The 23,986-nt window shown below is 43.8% G+C and overlaps 2 protein-coding genes and 4 non-coding genes across 7 annotated transcripts; 2 read left to right on the top strand and 4 right to left on the bottom strand.

Annotated features, from left to right (window-relative positions):
• Positions 1–321: 321 nt before the first annotated feature.
• Positions 322–5,301, bottom strand: ubl3b (ubiquitin-like 3b). The gene is made up of 6 exons (XM_028959942.1): positions 5,193–5,301; positions 4,879–5,099; positions 4,228–4,336; positions 2,099–2,185; positions 1,298–1,375; positions 322–1,152 (listed from the first exon to the last, which is right to left on the bottom strand). The coding sequence occupies exons 2-6, from the start codon at positions 4,903–4,905 to the stop codon at positions 1,100–1,102; spliced, it is 354 nt and encodes a 117-aa protein (XP_028815775.1). The 5' UTR covers positions 4,906–5,099; positions 5,193–5,301; the 3' UTR covers positions 322–1,099.
• An 816-nt stretch (positions 5,302–6,117) lies between these two features.
• On the bottom strand, positions 6,118–12,592 carry slc7a3b (solute carrier family 7 member 3b). 2 transcript variants are annotated; one of them, XM_028959936.1, is made up of 12 exons: positions 12,465–12,592; positions 11,499–11,908; positions 11,163–11,318; positions 10,811–10,982; positions 10,316–10,434; positions 10,016–10,238; positions 9,171–9,310; positions 8,996–9,098; positions 8,683–8,924; positions 8,422–8,588; positions 8,238–8,346; positions 6,118–8,159 (listed from the first exon to the last, which is right to left on the bottom strand). In XM_028959936.1, exons 2-12 carry the CDS (start codon positions 11,860–11,862, stop codon positions 8,050–8,052), a joined length of 1,905 nt encoding a protein of 634 aa, XP_028815769.1. In that variant the 5' UTR covers positions 11,863–11,908; positions 12,465–12,592; the 3' UTR covers positions 6,118–8,049. The 2 variants fall into 2 exon arrangements, with proteins under 2 accessions (XP_028815769.1, XP_028815768.1); XM_028959935.1 differs by having other exon boundaries at positions 12,415–12,541.
• Positions 12,593–22,704: 10,112 nt separating this feature from the next.
• Positions 22,705–22,777, bottom strand: trnae-cuc (transfer RNA glutamic acid (anticodon CUC)). The gene has a single exon. It is a non-coding gene; the product is annotated as a tRNA-Glu (tRNA).
• Positions 22,778–23,245: 468 nt separating this feature from the next.
• trnae-uuc (transfer RNA glutamic acid (anticodon UUC)) lies at positions 23,246–23,317 on the top strand. The gene has a single exon. It is a non-coding gene; the product is annotated as a tRNA-Glu (tRNA).
• A 301-nt stretch (positions 23,318–23,618) lies between these two features.
• On the bottom strand, positions 23,619–23,705 carry trnay-gua (transfer RNA tyrosine (anticodon GUA)). Its single transcript is given in 2 exon segments — positions 23,619–23,654; positions 23,669–23,705. It is a non-coding gene; the product is annotated as a tRNA-Tyr (tRNA).
• Positions 23,706–23,892: 187 nt separating this feature from the next.
• Positions 23,893–23,964, top strand: trnae-cuc (transfer RNA glutamic acid (anticodon CUC)). Its single transcript has one exon. It is a non-coding gene; the product is annotated as a tRNA-Glu (tRNA).
• The last annotated feature ends 22 nt before the right edge of the window (positions 23,965–23,986 follow it).

The raw sequence follows: 23,986 nt of genomic DNA, 5'->3' as shown, positions 1-23,986 counted from the left end.
CATGAACAGTCAAGAGTGAACAAAAGGGATCGGTCCAAAAAGCTGATGAAATGAAAGCGAAGTGATTGTCATTGTGATATACGTGTGTATGAGGCTGTCGTGAAACATCTATTTAGCCGTATGCTATGAAAGGAAGTGGCAGAGAGCCACTACAGGAGTGCTGGAAAACCGTATAGGTCCAATAGCCATGCATCTGTGAAGTAGATTTTCCAATGCTGCCACCAGCAGGGGACACATCGACACTACAGAGAGGACAAGACTGGGAGGTGCACGAGTACTTAAAACCAAAAAAAATAAAAATATCAAGGTGAACCCAGCAAATAAACATACATTAAATGTTTTATTCATTTATAATACAAGCTTTAAGCAGAGCATTTCACATGATTTGAAAATTAGGGGTTTAGGTTTACATTATTAACAAAAGGAAATACCCCCACCCACGTACTACCGATATTACTAGCATCAGCCATTGTACCAAGAAATAAAATATAAAACAGAGAATTCACTTATTACATACAAATAAAAGACTGACAGACGGAGAACCCTGCTCTGAAGCCCTCATGGGGTGTCCTGGAGCAGAGTCAGGGGTGCAGGGAGAGATGATACAGTAGACTGCTGAAGTAAAAGGAGACATAAAAACGTGCCACAGGGCCAGAAGATCCTACAACCACGTGCTGCTCCAGAGGTCCAAATGCCTTCATTACCACCAGGCCAGTGACCCTCAACCGGTACAGGAGTCCAAAGCTGCCACTGGTCTGACAATCTCAGGCATACGGCTAAGGATAAGGATCCAGAAAAGGGCTGATACCATATCAAATTGAATATCATTAGGTAAAATGTCCGAGTGTTCAGGTCCCTTACTCCTATATCACACGTTGGATGGCCATCAGGACATCATTTACGGAGGAGACTCCACACACTCTGTCTGGACCGAAGGTCAATCTCATTACATACTTCTACAAATATGATATCTTTCAAATACTGAGAACAAAAACCATTAGTCAATTAGTAAATGAACAAGTGTTCTCAGGGATCATCTCCAGATAGGACAGAGCAGACAGGAATGGTGGAGAAAGAGGGGAGCTCATCTTCATCTCTTTTACAAAAGCAGACAGCACCCATTCTCTGTGGCTTTCTCCCGGTTCCTCTGACCTACAGAGAGATCATCAGCATCAGCACTAGACACAACCACAATCCAAACATCTTCAGGACAATGGCTCAGTCAGATCAGTCCCGCTGAGCCTCTACTCTTACATGTACACTCATGTAGATCCATGGGGAGCTACTGGTAACTTACCATAGGAGTTTGGCTCAGGTAGCGTCTCTCGTGCAACCAAATGCATGACTGTTGTTCGCCCTGGAGGCAACTTCAGAGCTGATGAGAAAACACGAACAGGCCCAAATCACATACAGTTAGTCTCAATGTGCGTTGACAGGCCCTACAGACACACTCCTTTCTCCTTGTGCGCAGAGAGGGTCATAGAGGGACGTACAGTAAGGGGACAGTAGGTGTCAGGGCAGAGTTGGTGATGAGCTGACCAAGAGAACAGTTTCACGTCTTAGCATATTTCATACCAACATACCATCCATTCTTCTTTTAAGGTGCAGCTCTGAACACATTTGCCAGATGTGCTAACTTATTCCAGCAGGGAGAAATAGGTGCTTTTTGGGTGGTAGCAGCATAGCGGGTAACAAACTCGCCTATGAACCAGAAGACCCAGGTTGAAACCCCACTTACTACCATCGTGTCCCTGAGCAGGACACTTAACCCTGAGTGTCTCCAGGGGGGGGCTGTCCCTGTAACTACTGACTGTAAGTTGCTCTGGATAAGGGCGCCTGGTAAATGCTTTAGGTAAGGACCTTCCAAGAAAGGCCAAAGAAATATTTATCCTATATGGTGACCATATATAAATGCACTTATTTAGTTCTACCACTATTAATATAAAAACGGGTTCTTGTAGCTTCTCTCAGCAGCATCAGAGTGAATGGTTCCCGACTCCCTGGATGCCATTTTTAACTCAGGCAAGTTTGCTAAAGAAGCATAGTGATCATTGACTTTCCGTTTTTGACTGTATAGGAACGAGCGCTCACCACTCACCTCCAAGAGTCACGTTGCCATGTAAAAAGCGTCCCTGGAATATCAGGCGCAGGATGCTGGGACTGCTGACCTGCTCTTCCTCCCAGCCTGGAACAAGGACAACCAGTCAACAATTGGCAGTTTAAACTCAACTTCACCAGACTACAGCAAAATAAAATACTCATCTCAGTCAAGTTAGAACCTTGCAAAGTTAATCAGCTGCAAACCAAAATCACTGGCCATGTAGTGAAGCCAAAAGCATGCAGACACGTAGACACTTTACAAGCACTGAGGAGAGATGCCTGGAAGTAGGTGTTTTGCATGTTGAAAATGTTCTGGATTATTCTCTGCCACCGTAGTCAGGTGATTCATTTTAATTATTGTGAGAAAATGGTGCAGTAAAACAGACAGTGTGAATGTGATTTATTTAAATGCACCACACAGCGTAACAGTAAAGTTAGGCCTAACTACACTGCTCAAAAAAATGAAAAGAACACAAACATGAGACATCCTGGATCTGAATGAATGAAATATTCTTATTGAATACTAAAAACAATACCACACAATTACTCAGCAGTCAAGGTTATTCAAAAATTATGTATTCACTCATTAATGACAAGTGCCGTGTTAAATTTGTGCTTCCATTGATTTTCAACTTTATTTTCTGTTAATTTGTAATGCACCATTTCTCTCACTATTTTACCCACTATCCACAAGAAATAAGGCAGGAACCACCAAGGCCCAAGCCTACCACAAACTAGAAGCTGCTGGAACGCATGCATCACGGTCAACATGTATTACATCTATACAGTCTGAGTTGCATCAGAGAAAGAGCCGTTCCTCAAAACATAACCTACATAAGCATAACCTACATAACATCGAGCGCTGCAGGATTTTCATCCATGACTAAGTAGTGTGTTACTAATAGTAGCCTTTGTTACTGTGGCCCCAGCTAACTTCAGGTCATTGATTAATTTCTGAGCCATTCCTCAACGTTCTCAAGATCATTTGTACCCCACAAGTTGAGACCTTGCGTGGATTCCCAGGTGGAGGAAGATTGTCAATGACTCCATTTTCTAATAATTGCTCCAACAGTTGATCTCTTCTCACCAAGCTGCTTGCCTACAGTAGACTGTCTCATCCCAGTCTTCTGCAGGTTTACAATATTGTCCCTGGTGTCCTTAGACATCTCTCTGGTCTTGTCCGTGGTGGAGGTTGGAGTCTGACTGTGTGAAGGTGTGGATTTTATACAGATAACCAGTTCAAAAAGGCGCCATTGATACAGGTAACGAGTGAAGGAGAGAAGATCTTCTTAAAGAAGTAAGAGGTCTGTGAGGGCCAAAATTCTTACTTGTTTACACCATATAGAAATAAATTATTTGAAAAACCATACTGTCAGAGTCAAAATGTGTTATTTAGTAAGCTTTGTTAAGCATTTCTGAGTTTTATGGTTTATTTTATATGTTACGGAAGTTACTGACTGTGCATGGGTAGATGAAGACAAAGATAAGATGGTGCAGCGTGATTTCCTGGATTCGTTTTTTTTTTAAACATTGTCGCACAGTTGAAGTTGACTATGATGAAAATTACAGACCTCTGTCATCTTCTTTACTGGGACTTGCGAAATACTTTTTGATCCACTATTTCAGTTGCAATTGAAGGTTATGTTTTGAGGAACTGCTTCTCAGACTGTATAGATGTAATACATGTTGACCGTGATGCATGCGTTCCACCAGCTTCTAGTTTGTGGTAGGCTTGGGCCTTGGTTGCTCCTGCCTTATTTCTTGTGGATAGTGGGTAAAATAGTGAGAGAAATGGTGCATTATAATTTAAAAGCACAAATTTATCATTGATGAGTGAAAAGTCACTTACAATTTGTCCACTGGACTGAGGTCAGAATATAAATAATCATGAAACGTAGTTTGTAATGGTTACTGTTTATGGGCCACACAGGAAAGCACTGACAGTTGAAGTCATGGGGCATGTGGAGTGATGGCAAGAAAAGCCATAATCGCTCACGTGAGGGTGTTCCTGCTCTGGCATAAAAACTCTCAGCTTATCTTAGCAACTGCAGTCATTTCATCACGGAAACAGCATTAACGGCATGTGTTAATAAGCCGATGGGCTCAGGAGCATCAGCGGCTGCTCACCCGCAGGCCAGTTCTCAAAGACGTGATGGGCGATGTCAGCAGCCGAGTCACTGGGGGAAAAGGTGAAGTCCTGCGTCTTCCCGCTCACTAGGATCAGGCGGAGGCTCACCTGCCAAACAACAAAGCACACACACCACACTCAATACCACTCATTTATTCTGATTTCATTATGGAACTGGTAACTGGTGATATAAAAGATGGTTCTGTCCTTTTTGGGGAAATACCTTCTATCTGAGGGTGACTGTCGATGCGCCTGGATCTACCAGAATCGGATCTGCTATTTAGATGGATTATTTAAATTAATGCCTGACAGCTTACTGGTAATGGTTGGGATTTCTCTCAATGCTCGCCTCTGTGCTAACAATACTACACAATATTCTCCAGAAAAGCACTATAAAACATCTTTAACATTTCTTGGTCAACAACCAATCTAAGAAAAAAAAAACCTGTGCTGTGCTTTGATCTCCCTGCAACCTCTTACCTAATCCAGAATAAAAAGCAAAGGAGATTAAACACAGAATCAACAGTGGAAATAATATTTATCAGAAAGAACTAGGCCCACCTTCACCTGGCTGGAAGGAATCGATCATAAATTCATCACGCAGCCAGTGAGCCCAGAGAATTTTATAAAAATGAAAAGGGAAGACTCACCGCGTCGGGGCTTCTCTGCGAGGCCATGGCTCCAGGCGGGCGGAGGTGTGCGTGTTCGTGGATGAATCTGTATGCGGATCACCGTTTACACGCAGCCAACATCTGCTCAGCTCAGAGTCCAGGTTACGGTCCTCGTCTCATTTTAACGACGACGTCTCAGCTCCAGCAGGAACTAGAACGTGTCAGATCTGCTGCTTCACGTTAACTTTAAGGGCTAATGACTGCGGCATAAATAAAAAGAACGCAAGAAATAAATGTATTTTCCACTCTAAAGCATTAATTAAACCGCATCTTACAAAACCCCAGAACCCGACCCCTTGCCCGTTGAATGTAAATCCATCTCCGTCTGCTTGGCTGAATCTTATCGTCTGAAAAACAGGAGATAAATGGCAAAGCGTTTAAAGATACCGGAAATCACTTGACCATTCACACCGGAAACGGGTCCGCAAGGCACTATGGGATATGTAGTTTATACTCACCTCATGTATACACAAGTATGCTTCAGCTGGCGACGTGGAAAAGATCCCAAACATTCGGGGAGATCTTGATTTTTAAATCTTTGATATTTGTATACGTGTGTTTTGTGTGCTTCTACACAAAACACACGTATACTTGAACATCACAGGTGTGTCTGGTTACTGTGTGTGAACGAGGTTTATGGACATTGTGTGCTGGAATGGGATTTGGAGGTTGATTTCATCTGTTGGTGGTTGATTTCATGTGTTCACCTCAGGAGCGATACTGACCTGCATTTAAAAGTTATTCATCAGATTGTAAATAACTACGGTTAGGCACGTTGGACCCTGTTCCAGAGTGTTGGACATATCTGCATAAGCGAAATATCTGAAAGCGAAATTTATAACATGTGATACACAGCGCTGTGGCCCCATGTCAGCTGGTGATTCGAACCTGTGACCTTCTGATCAGACTTCTCCCGCTCACATATTCTCAACACACAATCTCTGAACTGAAATAAATGGTGTGACATTGAGCATGTTTATTGATTCAGTGCCACAGTGAATGCATGCTGTAGTACTACCCTATTCTGACATTCATATACAGTTGTTCCAAATGTATACAGCACAATCTCCATAGATTATTATTATTTTAGTCATGGTGACATTCTGTATTGCTGACAAAGTGTGACAATTTTAATCAGCACTAGTCATGTTAAATATGCACCATTCATCACATTCAAATATTAACGCTAAATAGAAAGAGTCCCCAAAACAAAGAAAATGTAATGTCTTAATAATTTATTTTTAAAAGGCATCAATGAACAGTTATATGTACAAAATTATAAAACCACAAGAAAGGCAGCTCTTTTTAATTGGAAGTTGTTTCCCCCCATTCATTTACATTCATTTACATTCAGAGCATAAATAAATAACTACTTTAATTTTTAAAAAATCCAAAATTCATGTGAGCATAATCACATAATAAACTCACTTCAAATTTTAAAACGTACTGGACAAACACTGTAAATGTCACGGTACAAACATTAACAGGAACAATTCTCTAATACGTCTTCAATTTAATACCACTTCCAACAATGCCCAAGATTAAACTGGAGGACCAGTCAGAACATAATAAGGCATAAGATATGTTCTCTTGGCTGGATATGTCTAAATCCAGCCAAGTGCCAAAAACAAACTTGGCAGCATGTGTTTTCACATAAAGTCCTCTGTAAAGGCACCAAACGCAGTCCTAGAAGTGGACCAACAGGAAATGTGCTCACATTGTGTGGACACTCTGGTCTCTTTCAGGTCGCTCCAGCACAAGCCTATTTTCACTAGAACTCCTCTGGGGCTCTGGTACAATAATACCAGATGCAGAGATCCATTTTTTTGTATCTGTATTTGTATTTTAGTCCACTTTATGTCTTCGTGCTTTTATTTCATTGTACATAGTTTTGTCATAGACAGCAGGAGTGGAGTTTTGTATGAGTATTTTCAGAATATTCAGTTAATATAATTACCTGTATTTGGTAAAAAAAGCAATGGAAAGAATCTCTGAGCTACATTGTATATGATACATTTTAGCCTAGCTAAACATTTGATGTCACAGAATTATTATATATTAAGTGTGTATTAACTTAACTTGCACTGAACAAACACAGAAAAAAAACAATTGTTACACTTATTGATAACTCCACAAATACAAATAGTTGGATCTCTGCTACCCTTTAAGATAGATTAGATGGTTCAATACATTTTCATAAATCCTAGCGCAATCCAAACTATAGCAAGCCACGCAACTGTCCTGCGATTTCAGGATGCAGCATGTCTCACATACCAGGAACTATACCAAGTTATCAGGGATCTTTCCGTTTCATTGAAATCAGAACAAAGCGTGCGACTTTATCACGTGGCTCCGTACTCACAATCTCAGGACTCACCGTCACACTGAACAGTAACAGAATGGACCTGGCATTTTCATACCAGGGGACAGTAAGAGGTAAACACACCACACTTCACTTAAATACAGAAACCCCAGAGACCTGAACACTGACTGTTGGTCCTGGGCAGGCATGGGCCAAGGTAAACCGTGGTATAGAAATCTTTTCCATCCTGCCATTATGACATTCATTTCAATTTTAAGAATAATTCACGCGCTCATGTTATTAGTACAGACAGCCTGTGCTTCGCTTTCGAGATTCTCGTCCCGGCCTCGCCAACACAGACACGGTGACTGGGTTCCTCGCGGTGCAATTACATGTCTACAGTCAACTTATAACCACTGCTGTAATCAACCTCTTCTCCATCTTGGTCTGAGAGCCGCTTTCTATTGGTCATGTGCCAATGTGCCACAATGCACAGAGGTCAAAGTTCAACAAAAATCTGTTTTGGCAGCAGAGGCTACAGAGTGCATCTTCAGGCGTGCACAGCAGAGTGAAACTAATCTGAAGTGGAGATGGAGGTGGATCTATTGGTACATATCTTCATTATTATATGTCAATTTTATACAATAAGGGAACAAATTTAGCATTTATACTGTTATGTCACCCAAACATCAAATGTCAAGGTTTTCGATATGTTCATATAGTTTAAAAATATTGCAATATTGATTTTCGGCCATATCCATCGTTCCTTCAGAATCTCAGCCCATGCCTGGTCCTTGGAAAAAAACAAAACCAAAAAAAGCTTTGCGTGTAAGTGAGCAGTGCGCCACCTATGGAGTCGTTTGGTCTGGTTCATGCTCATCTGCCAGGTATATGTGTTTCTTTTTCTCTGTGCCTTCTGAACTGTTTGTGATGCCGTAGAAGAAGTAAATAAGAAAACCTGAATGAGAAGAGGTAGAAAGAATATTTCAGGGTCTGCTCAGAACACACCTACACCAAATCTTTCCCTGTATCTCACCGATCAGCATCCACACAGCGAAGCGCAGCCAGGTGGCGCCATCCAGCTGCATCATGAGGTACACGTTGACGAAGACCGCGGCCAGAGGCAGAACAGGAAGCATAGGAACCTGGAACATGTGCCCAGATCTCAGCATAACGTTTTAAACCAATCAGCAAATCTAAACGTATTAAACGGGCAAGACCTTAAAGGCGAGGACTTCACTGCTTTGTGGCTGCCTCCAGATGATCACCACACAGATGAACGAGAGGATGACCAGCAGTGCTACCGCTGCTACAGGCAGGGGCCGGCCATCCAATAGCTCATCTCCCCCCATAGCGAGGACCACACACAGCAGGGTGAACAGGCAGCCTGCAACCAGAAAGATTGCTCCAGGGTTCCATGGATGCACCAGTTGCTGCAGGAAGAAGCGTGGATATGGCCAACAGGAGAACTTTGGACTCACAGATGGTGGCAGTGGTAGTGTAGACAATCAGGCCTGAGGTCTTGGTGGGCGTCTCACAGCTGGGACACAGCAGAAGCTTGAGGGAGAACCTCTCCTTCAGCGGCTTGGTCTCCAGCTCTTGACTGTACTCGTCGCTGCTGTCTGCGTCTACTACACCCTCCTTCTCCAGTCCACAGTGCAGCTTCTGCAGCTCCATCAGCTTCTCTTCCGGGCCATCTGAACCCAAAGTGCCAGGCTGGTACCTGAACAGACAGCACATCCTCAATCAGCACATATTTACACCGCGCTGCACATCATGGCCCATAACACTCACCGCAGGATGAGCACACACACAGCCACCAGCGTGTAGGCCAACAGCGTCCCGATGGACATCAGGTCCACCAGAGCAGCAAGTTCAAACAGAAAGGCCATGAAAGCTGGAGGGGAAAGCAGCTCATGTTGTCTATGCCGATACGGACAGATGCTGGAGAAGTTGAGGTGCAGGTTACCTGCCACAAATCCAGACACGATGGTGGCCAGCACAGGCGTCTTGGTCTTCTTATGCATATGTGACAGGCAGCGGAAAAGAAGGCCATCTTCAGCCATGGCGTAGATGACACGTGGCATGGGGAACATGGAGCCCAGCAAACTGGAGTCAGATATGAGAACAAGGTTGCATCTGGATTCAATTAGACTGTCAACCTGGTCATAAATTACAAGTACAGTTGCCATCAGCAGGACATAAAAATCATTTTTATATTATATTCATAAAAACTAGCAAATAGACATCTCTGAGATGAAGGATTGTTCTTATGTTGACTTTTGCTGTGTCTAGAATATAAAAATTATGTTATGGCGCTAAGTGCACAAGGTGAAATGTGTCCCGGGATTTACATGGCGTAGCAGTTAAGGAAGCGGCCCCGTAATCAGAAGGTTGCCGGTTCGAATCCCGATCCGCCAAGGTGCCACTGAGCAAAGCACCGTCCCCACACACTGCTCCCCGGGCACCTGTCATGGTGCCCACTGTTCACTCAGGGTGATGGGTTAAATACAGAGGACAAATTTCACTGTGTGCACTGTGTGCTGTGTATCACAATGACAATCACTTCACTTTTTTTTTTTTTTTTTAATGAGCTTTAATGTACCATATCGATGGAGTACTGGATTAAAAAATATGGAATGAGGAAGTAACGTGTGGCAGCTGTCAATCTTCTGGCTAGTCTAATTAAAACAATTCTGCATATAAAAACAGAATTAAAGGTGTTTGGTTACAGAGATAATTACACAGCAACAACAACATGTATGAATATTCTGAGGACGCTGTTAAATTTGAGGAGGAGATGTGTGTGCCCACCTGGTGGAGAGGGCGCAGAGCGAGCCCACAGCCACGATGTAGCGGGCGGGGGACCAGCCCACCCGCTGGAACGCGTCGGGTAAGGGGCTGGAGGTGTCCAGCAGATAATAGGGTCTCATGAGGGTGAGTGCAGCAGATACCCCAAAATATGCAAAAAAGCAGATCAGGAGAGACGCTACGATGCCGATGGGTATGGAGCGCATGGGGTTTTTGGCTTCCTCGCCTATGAAGGCAACAGCACGTTAGGTTCTGCCACACATACCTCAAACCTTTTCCAGCTAAAAGAAGAAGATGACGTACTAGTTGTTGCAATGCAGTCAAAACCCACAAACGCATAGAAGCAGGTTGCAGCACCAGCAAGTATTCCTTTAAACCCGAATGGCGCAAAGCCGCCTTCCCCAAACGTCTCCTCGATCAGCCTGAGAAGGTAGCAGCCCAGAGACAGCAGTAATCAGCATTTCTACACACCATGTACTACATGTGCAGATAATAATTGATATTGAACATCAATACACACAGTTCTGAAAATCACATGCACTCAGATGACTAGTCGAAGCAAACCAAGCAGGATGTCTTCAAACTGGAGGACAAATTAGAAGAAGCATTTTAGATTCTCGTGATTTGTAATTCAATATAAAAAAGGGGTGGTGGTACACTTGCCCATGTTTAAACTGTCCCTGTCACTACTGGTTGTAAGTTGCTCTGGTTAAGGATGTATTTCTAGCAAACCAGAGTAGATTTGGACCATCATCTCATGTTCTGTGACAGTCGTAGCATCAGGAGCAGGACACTCACTCTGGACTACTGGAGTTCATGTCATTTATGAAGTTCTCCACTGTAAGGTTCCAATTGGCCACATCCCCCTTCACAAACCCAGAGATGATGACAAAGCTCAGCACCACCAGGTTGATCCCTGTGAAGATCTTGTTGACCAGCGCGGATTCACTTACACCAAATGCAAGAAGTCCTGTGGCAGAAGACAACAGCACTGGGTTATCTCCAAGTCCCAATTTAACAGAGAAACCAGACAAAAACAAGTGCTGATGACTTGGACCTAGAGCTGTGCAGATACACAACTTGATTTATTACTGCGATATCGACTCAACTTTTTACTGGGAAATACATCATGGACTGCAGAGCACCTCACCAGTCAGCAATAAAACCAGGATGAGAGCAAACAGGTCCGGGTACTTGGCCAGGGCCGGGACGTTCATCGACATGAAGCTTTTGTAGAAGAGGGAGATCTTCTGCTCCACAAGATTATCGAAGGTGGAGCTCCAGGCACGGGCAACGCTGGCTGTTCCTGTGAGAAAAGAGAGGCAAATTTACCAGACGCCCTTATCCAGAGCCACTTACAATCAGTAGTTACAGGGACAGTCCCCCCCTGGAGACACTCAGGGTTAAGTGTCCTGCTCAGGGACATGATGGTAGTAATTGGGGTTTGAACCTGGGACTTTGGTTGAGTCCAGCCTCATGCACTCACCAATCATGTAGGAGAGGATGAGGTTCCAGCCCGTGATGAAGGCCCAGATCTCGCCCACGGTTACGTAGCTGTACAGGTAGGCCGAGCCGGTCTTGGGCACGCGAGCGCCGAACTCAGCATAGCACAGGCCGGCCAGAACGGAGGACAGCGCCGCGATCAGGAAGCAGAGGATGATGGCAGGCCCCGCCTTCTCCCTGGCCACCTCGCCGGCGAGAACGTACACCCCGGCGCCCAGCGTGGCACCCACGCCGAGCGCAATCAGGTCCAGGGTGGTGAGGCAGCGGGCGAACGGCGTGTCCTCCTGGCTGCTCCGCAGCACACGCCGCCTCACCAGCTTTTTGCCAAAAGACGACAATGACTGCATGGCTGAGGCAACGGACGAACCAATCAGAGAAGAGCAACCGCCGACCCTGGAAACATGAAATATTTACACACACACACCGATCAGCCAGAATATAGCAAGCATGACATGAAATACACTCAATTATTTATTACAAGCAGTCGTGAGAGTCAGCTAATGGAGATTTTGTGTGCGTCGGCGTGTTGAATACGAACCTTAAAAACAGGGAGGAAATAACGTTTTAGGAAGAACCATGTGCCCCTAAATTACAACATATTCAGCCCTGCCGTTTAAACGTTAAAGTTCTGGGGGGGGGGGGGGGGGTTGTAGACCGCGTTGCCATGGCAACACGTCAACTCGTATGCAAATTAGCGTCTGATGGAGACGGCAACGACCCATCAAAACCGGACCGTCAGGACGACCAAAGCTGACCTTACACCTGCCGCCATTTCCCGCCACAGCCAGGACGGCGGGGCTCGTATTCATGTTAAATACATCTTCCCGTTACACAGTGCAAACATTTCTAAAACACACATCCGACACCGCAACGAACAAAACTCCATAATATTACCCCACATTTAATGAGGAGAGCAGCAGGTCCGTTTTCCCGCGCGCGCCCCGTGTACCTGCGCTACTGACGACGATGAAGATGTCGTCTGGACAGCAGACATCAGCTTGGGGACACACGATCACTTCTCTTCTTGCGTTTGTTTTGACTGGGTCTGCGCGCGCGCTTACGTCATGTTCGTTCCGTGCTTCCATGACGTAGAAGCCCCGCCCCTCCACGCAGATCAGAATACCTGTCATGGCACAGCCTTGGGTACTGCGCATGCGTACTTCACAGTCACGGGCCAATAAAGAACAGAATTAGTGTCATTTTTACGATGCACTTTTCATGAATACCAGTGGAATTCACTCCACAACCTATCTGTCATACATAGTCATTCACGGTATGATATGCAGTGAAATGCTTTAGCGACTGCTACAGACCACAGCATTGCAAATATTGCACGTATACAATGAACCAATATGTACATTTTGCAAACATAACCAAATATTACACTTATGTCTAACATAAAACATAAAATATGTGTAACAGGTAGGGTGGGGGTGTGCAAATGAGTGAAGTCAAAGTATAATTGTGCAAACATTCTGGGGGGGTGGTTGAGTCCAGACGTGATTGAGAGTGAAAGTGCTGGAGTGTACTGTTGTTGTTGAGAGCTCGAATAACCTGCGGGAAGAAGCCCCTCTTCATTCTCTCTGTGTTGGACTTCAGGGAGCGGAAGCGCTTCCCCGATCGCAGCAGAGAGAAGAGTCCATTGTTGGGGTGGCTGAGGTCCTTCACTATCTTCCCGGCCCTGGTCCAGCACCGCTTGCTGTAGATAGATTGAAGGTCAGGGAGCTTGGTACAGATGATGCGTTTATTTATTAATGCTTTTAGTATTTAACTGCATGTATTACTCCTTACTGCAAATTACCAACTTCATTTAAAAAACGCCTCTGCGCGGTACGACGTTGTGCGTCGTTGTCATGGTAACGGAGTCTCGCGCGGCACGTCGTTGTGCGTCGTTGTCCTGGTAACGGAGTTTGCTGTGAAGCGGTGAGTAAAAAGTTGTACATTTGGGTGGAGCGGCTGGTTTGTGAACTTTAACCCTTCAGCGCGGGACTGGCGCCATGATTTACAAATTAAAATAGTCGCCGTTTATCCAGCCGCTTTCCACAGCAAACAGGTTTATACTCGCAGCAACACACCTCGAGTTATAAATACATAAAATAGGGGCTTATTTTAGGTTTCATGCTGTGATTTGAACAGAGATTTAGGGGAATTAGGGGAGAAGAGTACTGTGGTGGAAATTCTGCCGTCTGGGGAGCTGCACTAAAGGAAGTCAACTCAATTGATTATCCAAGTTTATTTTACCGCGCACGGGGGGACCCACAAGAGAACATCCCCCCCCCGCTTGATTACAGTTCACAAGCATTTATACATCTGGGGTGAACAAGGTCGAAAAGCAAGCTCGCACCACTTTGGACAGTGGCGCCCATCAACGTCACAGAACCTTTCTTTTATCAGTTTATGTCTAGTTTTTGCGTCAAGCTTTTGCATCAACAAGGTCAGACCTAAGATACGTAGTTGTTGTCTTCTAACCGTTCCATGACTAAAGGTGAAACACGTGGAGAGTCTGGCCTCCTAAATTTTCCTTCCACAGTACCTGTATAAAGTAAGATTGCTGACCTTTATTTTGACATCCCATAATGCTCCTCGGTTCTGACATTTTTCTAAAGTTCGTGAAATGAATGTCTTTTTACTCGCTTTTTCACTGGTCGCTGTATAAATCTGAGAAATAAAGGAACAAGACGAGTTTAGTTTACTGTTGTATCCACGTTAACGTGCTAGATCGAGCAGTGAACTCTCAGACGAATATTCACACACAAATCCTCATTTATTTATGTATTTCTGACAATTCGCGGTTCGTTTGCATATTTGGCAGCTTCACCGTCACAGTTTTGTAAAACGGTGAGAAGGTACGTGGTGAAGCGAGTTAGTAGCACATGGAATAAAATCATTTACACTTTGTAGTCTGGTTGTGGGACTCGTTTGTGTACTTTTACTGCTTAAGAAGGTGAATTCAGCGCTTCTAGATGTAATTTCACTACAAATTCATCTTTCTGAACGTTAAAAAAAGCATCGCGCTCCGGTCAGTGACGTCATCATGTTTGAAATTTTAAACAGAAATAGAAGCTGATCAAAGTTGGCAGATTGCGATTTTTATGAGGATGGAGACCATGAGAGAGCAGCGAGGAGGACCGGGACATCCAGGAATGGACAGCAGCAGGAGGAGGACGGTCGGTCCAGACCCAGTTCAGCGTCCCGCTGCTGCGTATCTACTGGACAAAACCGACTGAGGGTAAAACTTCGTGTTTTTTGTGGTGTTTTTTTAATGCTAAAATTTGTATAAATTTATTTTTTGGACATTAATCCTGATCTTGATCTGGGGGAGTTAATGGTGACCTGAGACCTTTTTCTTACATTATCTAGATATCTGTTGTCCACGTTTCCAAGCTTTTCTCTGACTTCTCTTTTCCCTTTTCATTCAAGTCATTAATAATTTTATCTTCCCTTCCTCCACTCTCTTTTTCCATCTTGGAGGTGTTCCTCCTTTTATTCTTCCTCACTGTGTATTTTCTCTCTCCGCTTCCATTGATATTCCCGGTTTCTTCTCTCATTTTTTCCTTCACTGATAGCTGCAATATTGTGAATGTTGGTTAAGAAAAGAAGCCTTACAAATGTGCAAAAGACACCTTGATTATTTTTATTCGGGATGAATGAGCCCTTTTCTTAGTGGGACATGATTTTGCTAAACTTTCAAGAATTAGTGCTTTACGTCCCATCATGCACCATAATTAATGTGAAGATTTCAGAATCAGCACAGTTTTAAAGTAAACGACCATTTTAACAAGTGCATAATTCCTGGTTATCTTGTTATCTGAGTCTTTACATGTTACTGTTGTTTTTACACTCGTGGTAAATCCTGTTATTGTCTCTGTTGAAGGTTTAGTCGTTCTGATTGACCCAATGCCCCGACCAGCAAAAAGGCCAAAGAAGTTGCAGCAGTACCCTGCAACCAGGAAGCCCCAGCGACACCCCAAGGTCAGGCCATCACAGGACAAGACCCCGACAAAGCTGCCCCTGACAGGCACCGCAGCCAAGGAGGAGCCCTACACTACAGCCAGGAGGACCAGACCAGGCACCTTGTCCGGGAGGAACCAGACCAGAACCAGAGAGAGAAGAGGCCGCCAGGATCACCCGTAATGGGATTGACTGCAGCATACTGGCTGACTGCTGCCACTACCCTTGCATTTGGCCTAAATGATGGGTAAGTAATTGAGAGGTAAGTTAGGTAATATGTAGTAAGTTAGGTAGTAACACTTAGTGAGTTATATGTTGTAGTTAGGTAATAATAATTAGTAGGGTATATGTAGTAAGTTAGGTAATAATAGTTACTAAGTTATGTTGTAGTTAGATAATAATAATTAGTAGGTCATATGTTGTAGTTAGGTAATAATATTTAGTAAGTTCTATGTTTTAGTTAGGTAATAATAATTAGTAGGTTATGTGTAGTAAGTTAGGTAATAATAATTAGAAAGTTATATGTTGTAGTTAGGTAATAATAATTAGTAGGTTATATGTAGTAAGTTAGGTAATAATAGTAGGTTATATGTTGTAGTTAGGTAATAATAATTAGTAGGTTATATGTTGTAGTTAGGTAGTAATAATTAGTAAGTTAAATAAGTAGTATGGTATGTATTGACGTAGTTGATATAATATTTGTATGTGTACGTGTGTAGTTCTAGTGACACGGCAGTACGGTTCTTGAAGCTGCTGCCTTATAGAAAGAAACTGGGTTCTACACTTAAAAAAATTATTCATTAGATGAACGTGACTATCTTGCCACTTATATTCCATCTAAATAAATCATGTTATATCGATCCATCGTGATTGTGTTTTTTCAACACCGCATATGTTTGTAAGCGTAACATAATATTTGCATTCAATTAATTTAACTTTTATTAAATTAATGTGTTTGTACCTGATCCAAAAACTGATCCAGCTGGGGCTCAACACCTCAACTGTGTAACTGGCTGTTGGACTTCCTCACAGGAAGACCACAAGCGGTACGGGTTGGCAGTAGCACCTCCAGCACCATCGTCCTTAACACGGGGGCTCCTCAGGGATGTGACCTTGTTCACCCCAGATGTATAAATGCTTGTGAACTGTAATCAAGCGGGGGATGTTCTCTTCACTCTGCTGACCCACAACTGCACTCCGTCACACTGCTCCAACCTCTTCATCAAGTTTGCGGATGACACGACTGTGGTGGGTCTCATTAATAACAGGGATGAGTCTAACTACAGAAGCGAGGTGAGCCGCCTGGCCAAGTGGTGCGGAGACAACAATCTCTCTCTGAATGTGGAGAAGACGAAAGAGATTGTTGACTTCAGGAGAGGAAACACTCAGCATGTGGAGAGAGTGAGCAGCATCAAGCTCCTGGGTGTGCACATCACTGAGGATCTCTCCTGGACAAATAACACCACTGCACTGGCCAAGAAAGCACAGCAGCGTCTCTACTTCCTCCGCAAACTAAGAAGCACAAGAGCACCAGCCCCCATCATGTACACATTCTACCGAGGAACCATCGAGAGCATCCTGTCTAGCTGCATCACTGTGTGGTTTGGAGCCTGCAATGCGTCCTGCCATAAAACTCTCCAACGCATAGTCAAGAGCAGTGTCCCTCTCCCCTCCTTCCAAGACATCTACAGCACAGGTCTCACCAAAAAAGCCCTCTGCAGCCGATCCCACCCACCCAATGCAAACCTTCTTCAGCCTGCTGCCATCAGGGAGGAGACTGCGGAGTCTCCAGGCCAGGACCAGCAGACTGAAGGACAGCTTCACCCATCATGCTGTCAGGAAGCTCAACTCCCTCCCGGCTCTGCCCCCACTCCCCTCTTCTGCTCCACAAACACACACACACACAAACTGACCGTGCACCAGTCACTCTGTGCAGCTTTGGTCTGCCAACTACCTCACTTGTCACTTTGTCACTTTAAACTTACCTCTGTTGCACTACATGGTTTTGCACTCTCCACCATGTGCCCTTATTTGTATATGGTGTTTTTAAAATGGTATTTATACCTTTGTATTCAATGTTACTGTTTTGTATTTAATGTTACTTGTATGGGTCTGAGAGTAACGTAATTTCAATTCTCTGCATGTCCTGTACATGTAGCAGAATTGACAATAAAGCTGACTTTGACTTTAGTCTGATAAATCAATATAACATTAATTTAAAGGAATTTAAATACTTTAAAACAACAAAACTCTGACCTTAACTCCTGCTAAGTGAACTAATAAATGTTCTGTATGTTAAACTAATGTTAATCTTTTTGAATGAATTTGCATAAACGCCTTTGATTGGCTGGCTCCGCATAGAACGCATGACGTCAAAATTTAAACGAATACCTAATTTGGCGACTGCAGCACGAGCCAGACTCGAGAGAGCAGTAACAGAGACGAGATTCTGTTACCACACAAAACGAGGTACACTGAGGAAAATTACTACAAATTCAAAGAAAGTTATAGAAAACTCTGCCAGGCAGTAGGTATGTATTAAAAATATAGCTTTTCTCAACCAGAGCCTATTATGATTTAACACACATCTCACCAGCAACTCCATATCTAACCCCGCCCTCTACAATCACAACTATAGCCCAAAACTAAAATTCAAAAACTAAAATGCTTTGCTTGCTGTGTATCACATAAGCAAAAAAATCATGTTGTAATAAATAATTCTATATTCTGTATTTTCCTCCTAGACATGTTTTCCGTACCAAAGGCAAACACCCATCCGGCGTGAAGCAACCTGTACAACTGAATATGAGATGCGGGACAGCATGCTGGCAAGCAAGTCTGTTCAGTCCGTTGCAACTTGTGGGCTGAGCGATGGCACAAGGTGCAGACTTGTCCATTTTAAAGCATCGACTGTTCCCAGCTTCAGGAAGGTCAAAGTTATTATCTAGAAAACTTCAACCGCTATTTTTTAATAGTCTTTGGCTGTTCCGAGTTAGCCATTCCCCCTGAGGTAAGACAAGCTTGCTGCCGTGCCGTTTCACCCCCTCACAAGAGCTGGAGAGCCTCGAAGAGGTCGCTGCTGGGGAGACATTTTTCACAATCACAGGAAGACTTCTGAAGGTAGGATTTTGCATCAGTGGCCACTTCTGAACTGACCATTTCATATAGTTTATGTTTATAATCACCATCAATCACCAAATATTATGCAGATTTGACTCATACTCACTTACATTTTGACACCTGTAGCACTTCAAGGGGCCAGACCATACCAACAACACCTATCGAACCTGAACATTCCACAGGGGTGGTACGGGTCCACCTCTGGCATGAAGTGGCCCTCGTTAGCACTGAAGTGGGCTCTACTGTCAGCATCACTCACCTTCATGCCATGCAGAGTGGGTTTAATTCAGCTTCACTTACAGAAGTTAAGGTTATGACATTCTGACTGGCCAGATCTTATTTAAATTCACATTAAAATGTAAAAGAGTTAAATGTGTAACGAGCGAGCCACTTAACCCTGTGCTGCTCCTGGGGGACTGTCCTTGTAACAACTGATTCTCTACTACACCGGATAAAAGGATCTGATAATAATTATAATAATTTATTATTATTATAATACTTTATTATATTATTATTATAATTTTTGGTACATGTTGAATTATTTGAATCATTTTGTTATTTTATGAATATATTTGATATCTGTTTTACAAAATAAATGTTGTATTCAATTATGATGTCATTGACATACTGTGCTAGATTGCAGAATACACATTTCCAAGGATTTTATGATTTTTTAGTTTTTTAGTTAATAAGCTTGTATATCATTATAGTTAGTTATTTAATAAGGGAAATGCTCACACTGTTTGAAGTTCCGTGTTATACGTTACTTAAGAAACAATTATGCTTTGTTTTAAGATATCTATTCTTTTTTTATATTGTCTGAACCGCGATTTATTCTTCCAATACGATGACCGTGGCAGCAGTGGCCCCAGCTCATTTGGACCAGATGGCATCTCGGGGAGAATCCTCAGAGCCTGTGCAGACCAGCTAGCACCTGTGTTCACAGAGATATTCAACCTCTTTATCTCAGTCGGTGATCCCCACATGCTTCAAGGAATCCATCATTGTTCCGGGCCCGAAGAAACCCCATCCTGCCTCCCTCAATGACTACCGCCCTGTAGCCCTCACCTCAGTCATGATGAAGATCTATGAACTTCTTGTCCATCTTGTTCACTTCTTGTTCTTGTGCTTCTTGTCCATCGTTGTATTTGTCTCTTCTGGAAAGGTAGGATCTAGATTTTGTTTACTGTCTGTTTGTAAGCTCAGCTGTAGGACTTGTGTAGAACTATCAGTTGTGTGGTGTGTATTGAAAGGTAGATTGTGTTTAAGCAGCACCAAGTGTTGTCATCATTATCTTACTCGGCTGGTCAATCACTGATAGTTTTGGGTTCCTGAGGTGTAAATTAAGGGGCTGGACTTAGGATTTATAGTGAAGGTCACTCCGTGGTTAAATCACAGCTGTCAAATCCAAACCTGGCATCTTCCTTAATCCTCCTTTTCCATTTAGCCTGTTTCTTCACAGTAACCATGTGTCTGAAACCTATTCCAGTAACTATCTCTTGCCTAGTAAAACATACTCACGCTGCAGAGCTCTGTTACCAAAACCTCATCTACCCCCGCCCCTGTCATCTACTTCTCAAATAAGTGTGTAGGTGGGCTCTGGAACTGTCAATCTGCTGACTTCATCTCTGGCCTCACTAGTCTCCACTGCATAGAATTCCTGGCGCTAACAGGACCTGGATGTCCCTCAGAACACGGCTACATCTTCTGCCTACACGTTCTCCCACACTCCTAGAACAACTGGGAGAGGAGGGGGTACTGGCCTTTTAATATCATGGAATTGGTCCTTCACACCAATGCCTCTCCCACATCTTAACATCTCTTCATTTGAATTCCATGCAGTCTCAGTTTCTTCTCCTGTGAACATGCTTCTCATTGTCTTATATCGCCCTCCAGGGCCACTTGGGACCTTTATAAATGAATTGGACACACTCCTCAGCATTTTCTCCTTGACACCCCCCTAACTCTCCATGGCGACTTCAATCTTCCACCAGCCAAACTCCAAACATCCTGCCTTCTTCCCTTTCTCCACTCCTTTTCCTTGACCAACAGCAACACCTCTCCCACACACAAAGGAGGGAATGTCCTGGACCTGGTCTTCAGTCGTCCTTCTCCAACTTCTGACCTTTCTTCCACTCCCCTTCACATCTCTGACCACCACTTCCTGACCATCACGCTCACTCTACCTAGAGGATCCACAACTGTCCCCCATTCAATACAACCTTCAAAGTCTCACCTTCATCTGTATCTTCCTGCATTCTCTCACATCTCTCAACCTCTGATTTGTTCTTCTCCTTACCACTAGAGACCGCTACTAACTCTCACCTCACTTTCCCTTTCCATGGATCACCTCTGTCCTCTATCAAAAAAACCAGAAGGACTTCTCCTCCTGCGCCCTGGCTCTCCTATACATTGCGAAGTAATCAAAGAAAATACAAGAAATGTCAGCTTGACTCACAACTGCTGTATTACCACAATCTTCTGTGCAAATTCTCCACTAACCTCACTTCTGCTAAAACTGCTTTCTACAAAGCAAAACTAGAAGCCTCTGCCCTCAACATCTTCTTATCTCTACTCAACCCTCCGACTCCCCCTGCCCCAACTTCCCTAACAGCTGATGATTTTTCCAACTTCACAGGGAAGATTGAAAAAAATCTGTGAGACATTCTCCACCACAAATCCTACTCTACCCTCTGTAGGTTCTACAACTGCTCTAAATCAATTTTCCAAGCTCACATCTGATGAAATCATTCATATAATATCTAATATAAATATATAATATAAAACCATCCGCGACGCTCTGAAATCTCGCACTGCGACCTATAATGCGGGGCCCGCTTCCGGGGACATGGGACCATACAAGGCTGCATCATACAGCGTCAGGAAAGCGGTGAAGGAGGCGAAGCAGCGCTATGGGAAGAAACTGGAGTCACAACTCGAACAGAGTGACTAAGAACGATCATGGATTATAAAGCACCAACATCTGGTATGATGAATGTGGAAGTGTCCCTGGCAGTCGAGCTAAATACGTTCTATGCTCGCTTCGAGGCTGCAGCTAAAGGCGCTAGCGATGCTACGGCTAGCGGCTCCAACAGCTGCAGACGGGAGGACACTGCCAGCACCGAGAACGCGTTCGTCATCACCGAGCATGATGTGAGGAGAGCCTTCAAGAGAGTGAAACACCAGGAAGGCAGCTGGACCAGAGGGCATCTCGGAGAGAATCCTCAGAGCCTGCGCGGACCAGCTAGCACCTGTGTTTACAGAGATATTCAACCTCTCTCTATCTCAGTCGGTGATCCCACATGCTTCAAGGAGTCCATCATTGTTCTGGTCCCCAAGAAAAACCCATCCTGCCTCCCTCAACGACTACCGCCCTGTAGCCCTCACCTCAGTAGTGATGAAGATCTTTGAACGGCTGGTCAGAGACTTCATCATTTCTTCACTACCAGATACACTCGACCCACTACAGTTTGCGTACCGTCCCAACCGGTCCACGGATGATGCCATATCACATCTCCTCCATACAGTACTCACCCACCTGGACACTCGGAAGGGAAATTATGTTAAAATGCTCTTCATTGACTACAGTTCAGCATTTAACACAATAATCCCTTCCACACTCACCACCAAGCTGGAGCACCTGGGACTCAGATCATCTCTCTGTCAGTGGATCTCCAACTTCCTAACCGGGAGACCACAGGCAGTAAGGATGGGCGGACATGTCTCAGCCATCACACTCAGCACTGGAGCCCCCCGGGGCTGTGTTCTGAACCCCCTGCTGTACTCCCTGTACACATTCGACTGTGCAGTCACTACAAACTCCAACACCTATCAAGTTGCTGACACCGTCATGGTGGGCCTGATCTCTGACAACGATGAGAAGGCCTACCTGGAGGAGATTGGAAATCTTGGAGAATTGGTGCCAGAGGAACAATCTCCACACAAGTTAATAGTGGACTTCAGTACCAAGCAGGAGAGGATCTACCAGACCCCAGTCCATCAACAGGAGCCCAGTGGAGACAACCAGGCACATTCCTGGTTGAAAAGCTTAGATTGCTAGATTAATTCTAACTTGAAAAGCAATCCTGAAAAGCATAAAGGGTAAATCTTACAAAACTTTCCCTGACCGGGAATCGAACCCGGGCCGCAAGCAGTGAGAGCGCCGAATCCTAACCACTAGACCACCAGGGACCTTTGGACTTTAACTGATTAAGTCCCTTTAAGGACTTTTTTTTTCTACGAAAAAAATCCTGAAAAGGAATTAATAAATAAAACCTTACAAATTTTCCCTGACCGGGAATCGAGCCTGGGCCGCGGCGGTGAGGTTATTAATTCTGTTCAGGATTTTTTCGTAGAAAAAAAAAAGTCCTTAAAGGTAAAGTTTTGTAAGATTTTCCCTTTATGCTTTTCAGGATTTTTGCTTAAAAAAAAACCTTCTTCAAGCCGGAATTGATCTAGCGATCTAAGCTATTCAACCAAGAATGTGTTGAATGTGCCTGGTTGTCTATAGGTTAGGATTCAGGTCTTTCATCCAGCTACCGGGGTTCGCGTCATGGTCAAGGAAGGGTTGAAACAATTAGCAATTTAGCCAGGCCTTGGCTGTACAACAAAATTTCTTTTAGTCAGCAAGACACTTTTAAATCTTGAATTAACCAAGGATCCCTGGTGGTCTAGTGGTTAGGATTGGGCGCTTTCACCGCTGCGGCCTGGGTTCGATTCCCGGTCAGGGAAAGTTGGTAAGGTTTTATTTATTAATTATTTTCAGGATTTTTTCGCAGAAAAAAAAAGTCCTTAAAGGGAAAGTTTTGTAAGATTTTCCCTTTATGCTTTTCAGGATTTTTGCTTAAAAAAAAAACCTTCTTCAAGCCGGAATTGATCTAGCGATCTAAGCTTTTCAACCAAGAATGTGTTGAATGTGCCTGGTTGTCTATAGGTTAGGATTCAGGTCTCTCATCCAGCTACCGGGGTTCGCGTCATGGTCAAGGAAGGATTAAAAAAATTATATTTTTCAGACTTTTATGAAAAAAACAATTCCTTCGAGCCAGAATTGAACCAGCGACCTAAGGATTACAGGCAGTACAACTACAGTCCTACGCTCTACCAGCTGAGCTATCGAAGGAACAAACACCACACCACCTGACAGTAAATATGAACGTGTGTCATAAAGAAGAACTGAATACCAGAACTTGGCTGTACAAGAATAAAAAAAGTTATTTTAGTCTGTAAGAAAAAATTTTTATGGATTCCACTTACAACAAAACAACTAAAATAGTGACAGAACTTTTTAATCAGTCAAAATCAGAAGGTCCCTGGTTGTCTAGTGGTTAGGATTCAGCGCTCTCACCGCCGCGGCCCGGGTTCGATTCCCGGTCAGGGAAAGTTTGTAAATTTTTATTTATA

The sequence above is a fragment of the Denticeps clupeoides genome, chromosome 18 (genome assembly GCF_900700375.1).
Source record: "Denticeps clupeoides chromosome 18, fDenClu1.1, whole genome shotgun sequence".
Classification (NCBI taxonomy): Eukaryota; Metazoa; Chordata; class Actinopteri; order Clupeiformes; family Denticipitidae; genus Denticeps; species Denticeps clupeoides.
This window is presented reverse-complemented; position numbering and strand designations above follow the sequence as displayed.

What these genes read in the sequence shown, in the direction of transcription:
- ubl3b (XM_028959942.1), bottom strand. Translation starts at nt 4,905, where the DNA reads ATGGCCTCGCAGAGAAGCCCCGACGCG. An exon ending in CTTTGAGAACTGGCCTGCGG is followed by an intron (nt 2,186 to 4,227) that starts GTGAGCAGCCGC and finishes TCCTTGTTCCAG; the next exon opens with GCTGGGAGGAAGAGCAGGTC. An exon ending in TGGCAACGTGACTCTTGGAG is followed by an intron (nt 1,376 to 2,098) that starts GTGAGTGGTGAG and finishes TTTTCTCATCAG; the next exon opens with CTCTGAAGTTGCCTCCAGGG.
- slc7a3b (XM_028959935.1), bottom strand. An exon ending in TGACTGCATTGCAACAACTA is followed by an intron (nt 10,239 to 10,315) that starts GTACGTCATCTT and finishes TTGCCTTCATAG; the next exon opens with GCGAGGAAGCCAAAAACCCC. An exon ending in GTGTGTGTGCTCATCCTGCG is followed by an intron (nt 8,925 to 8,995) that starts GTGAGTGTTATG and finishes CTGTCTGTTCAG; the next exon opens with GTACCAGCCTGGCACTTTGG.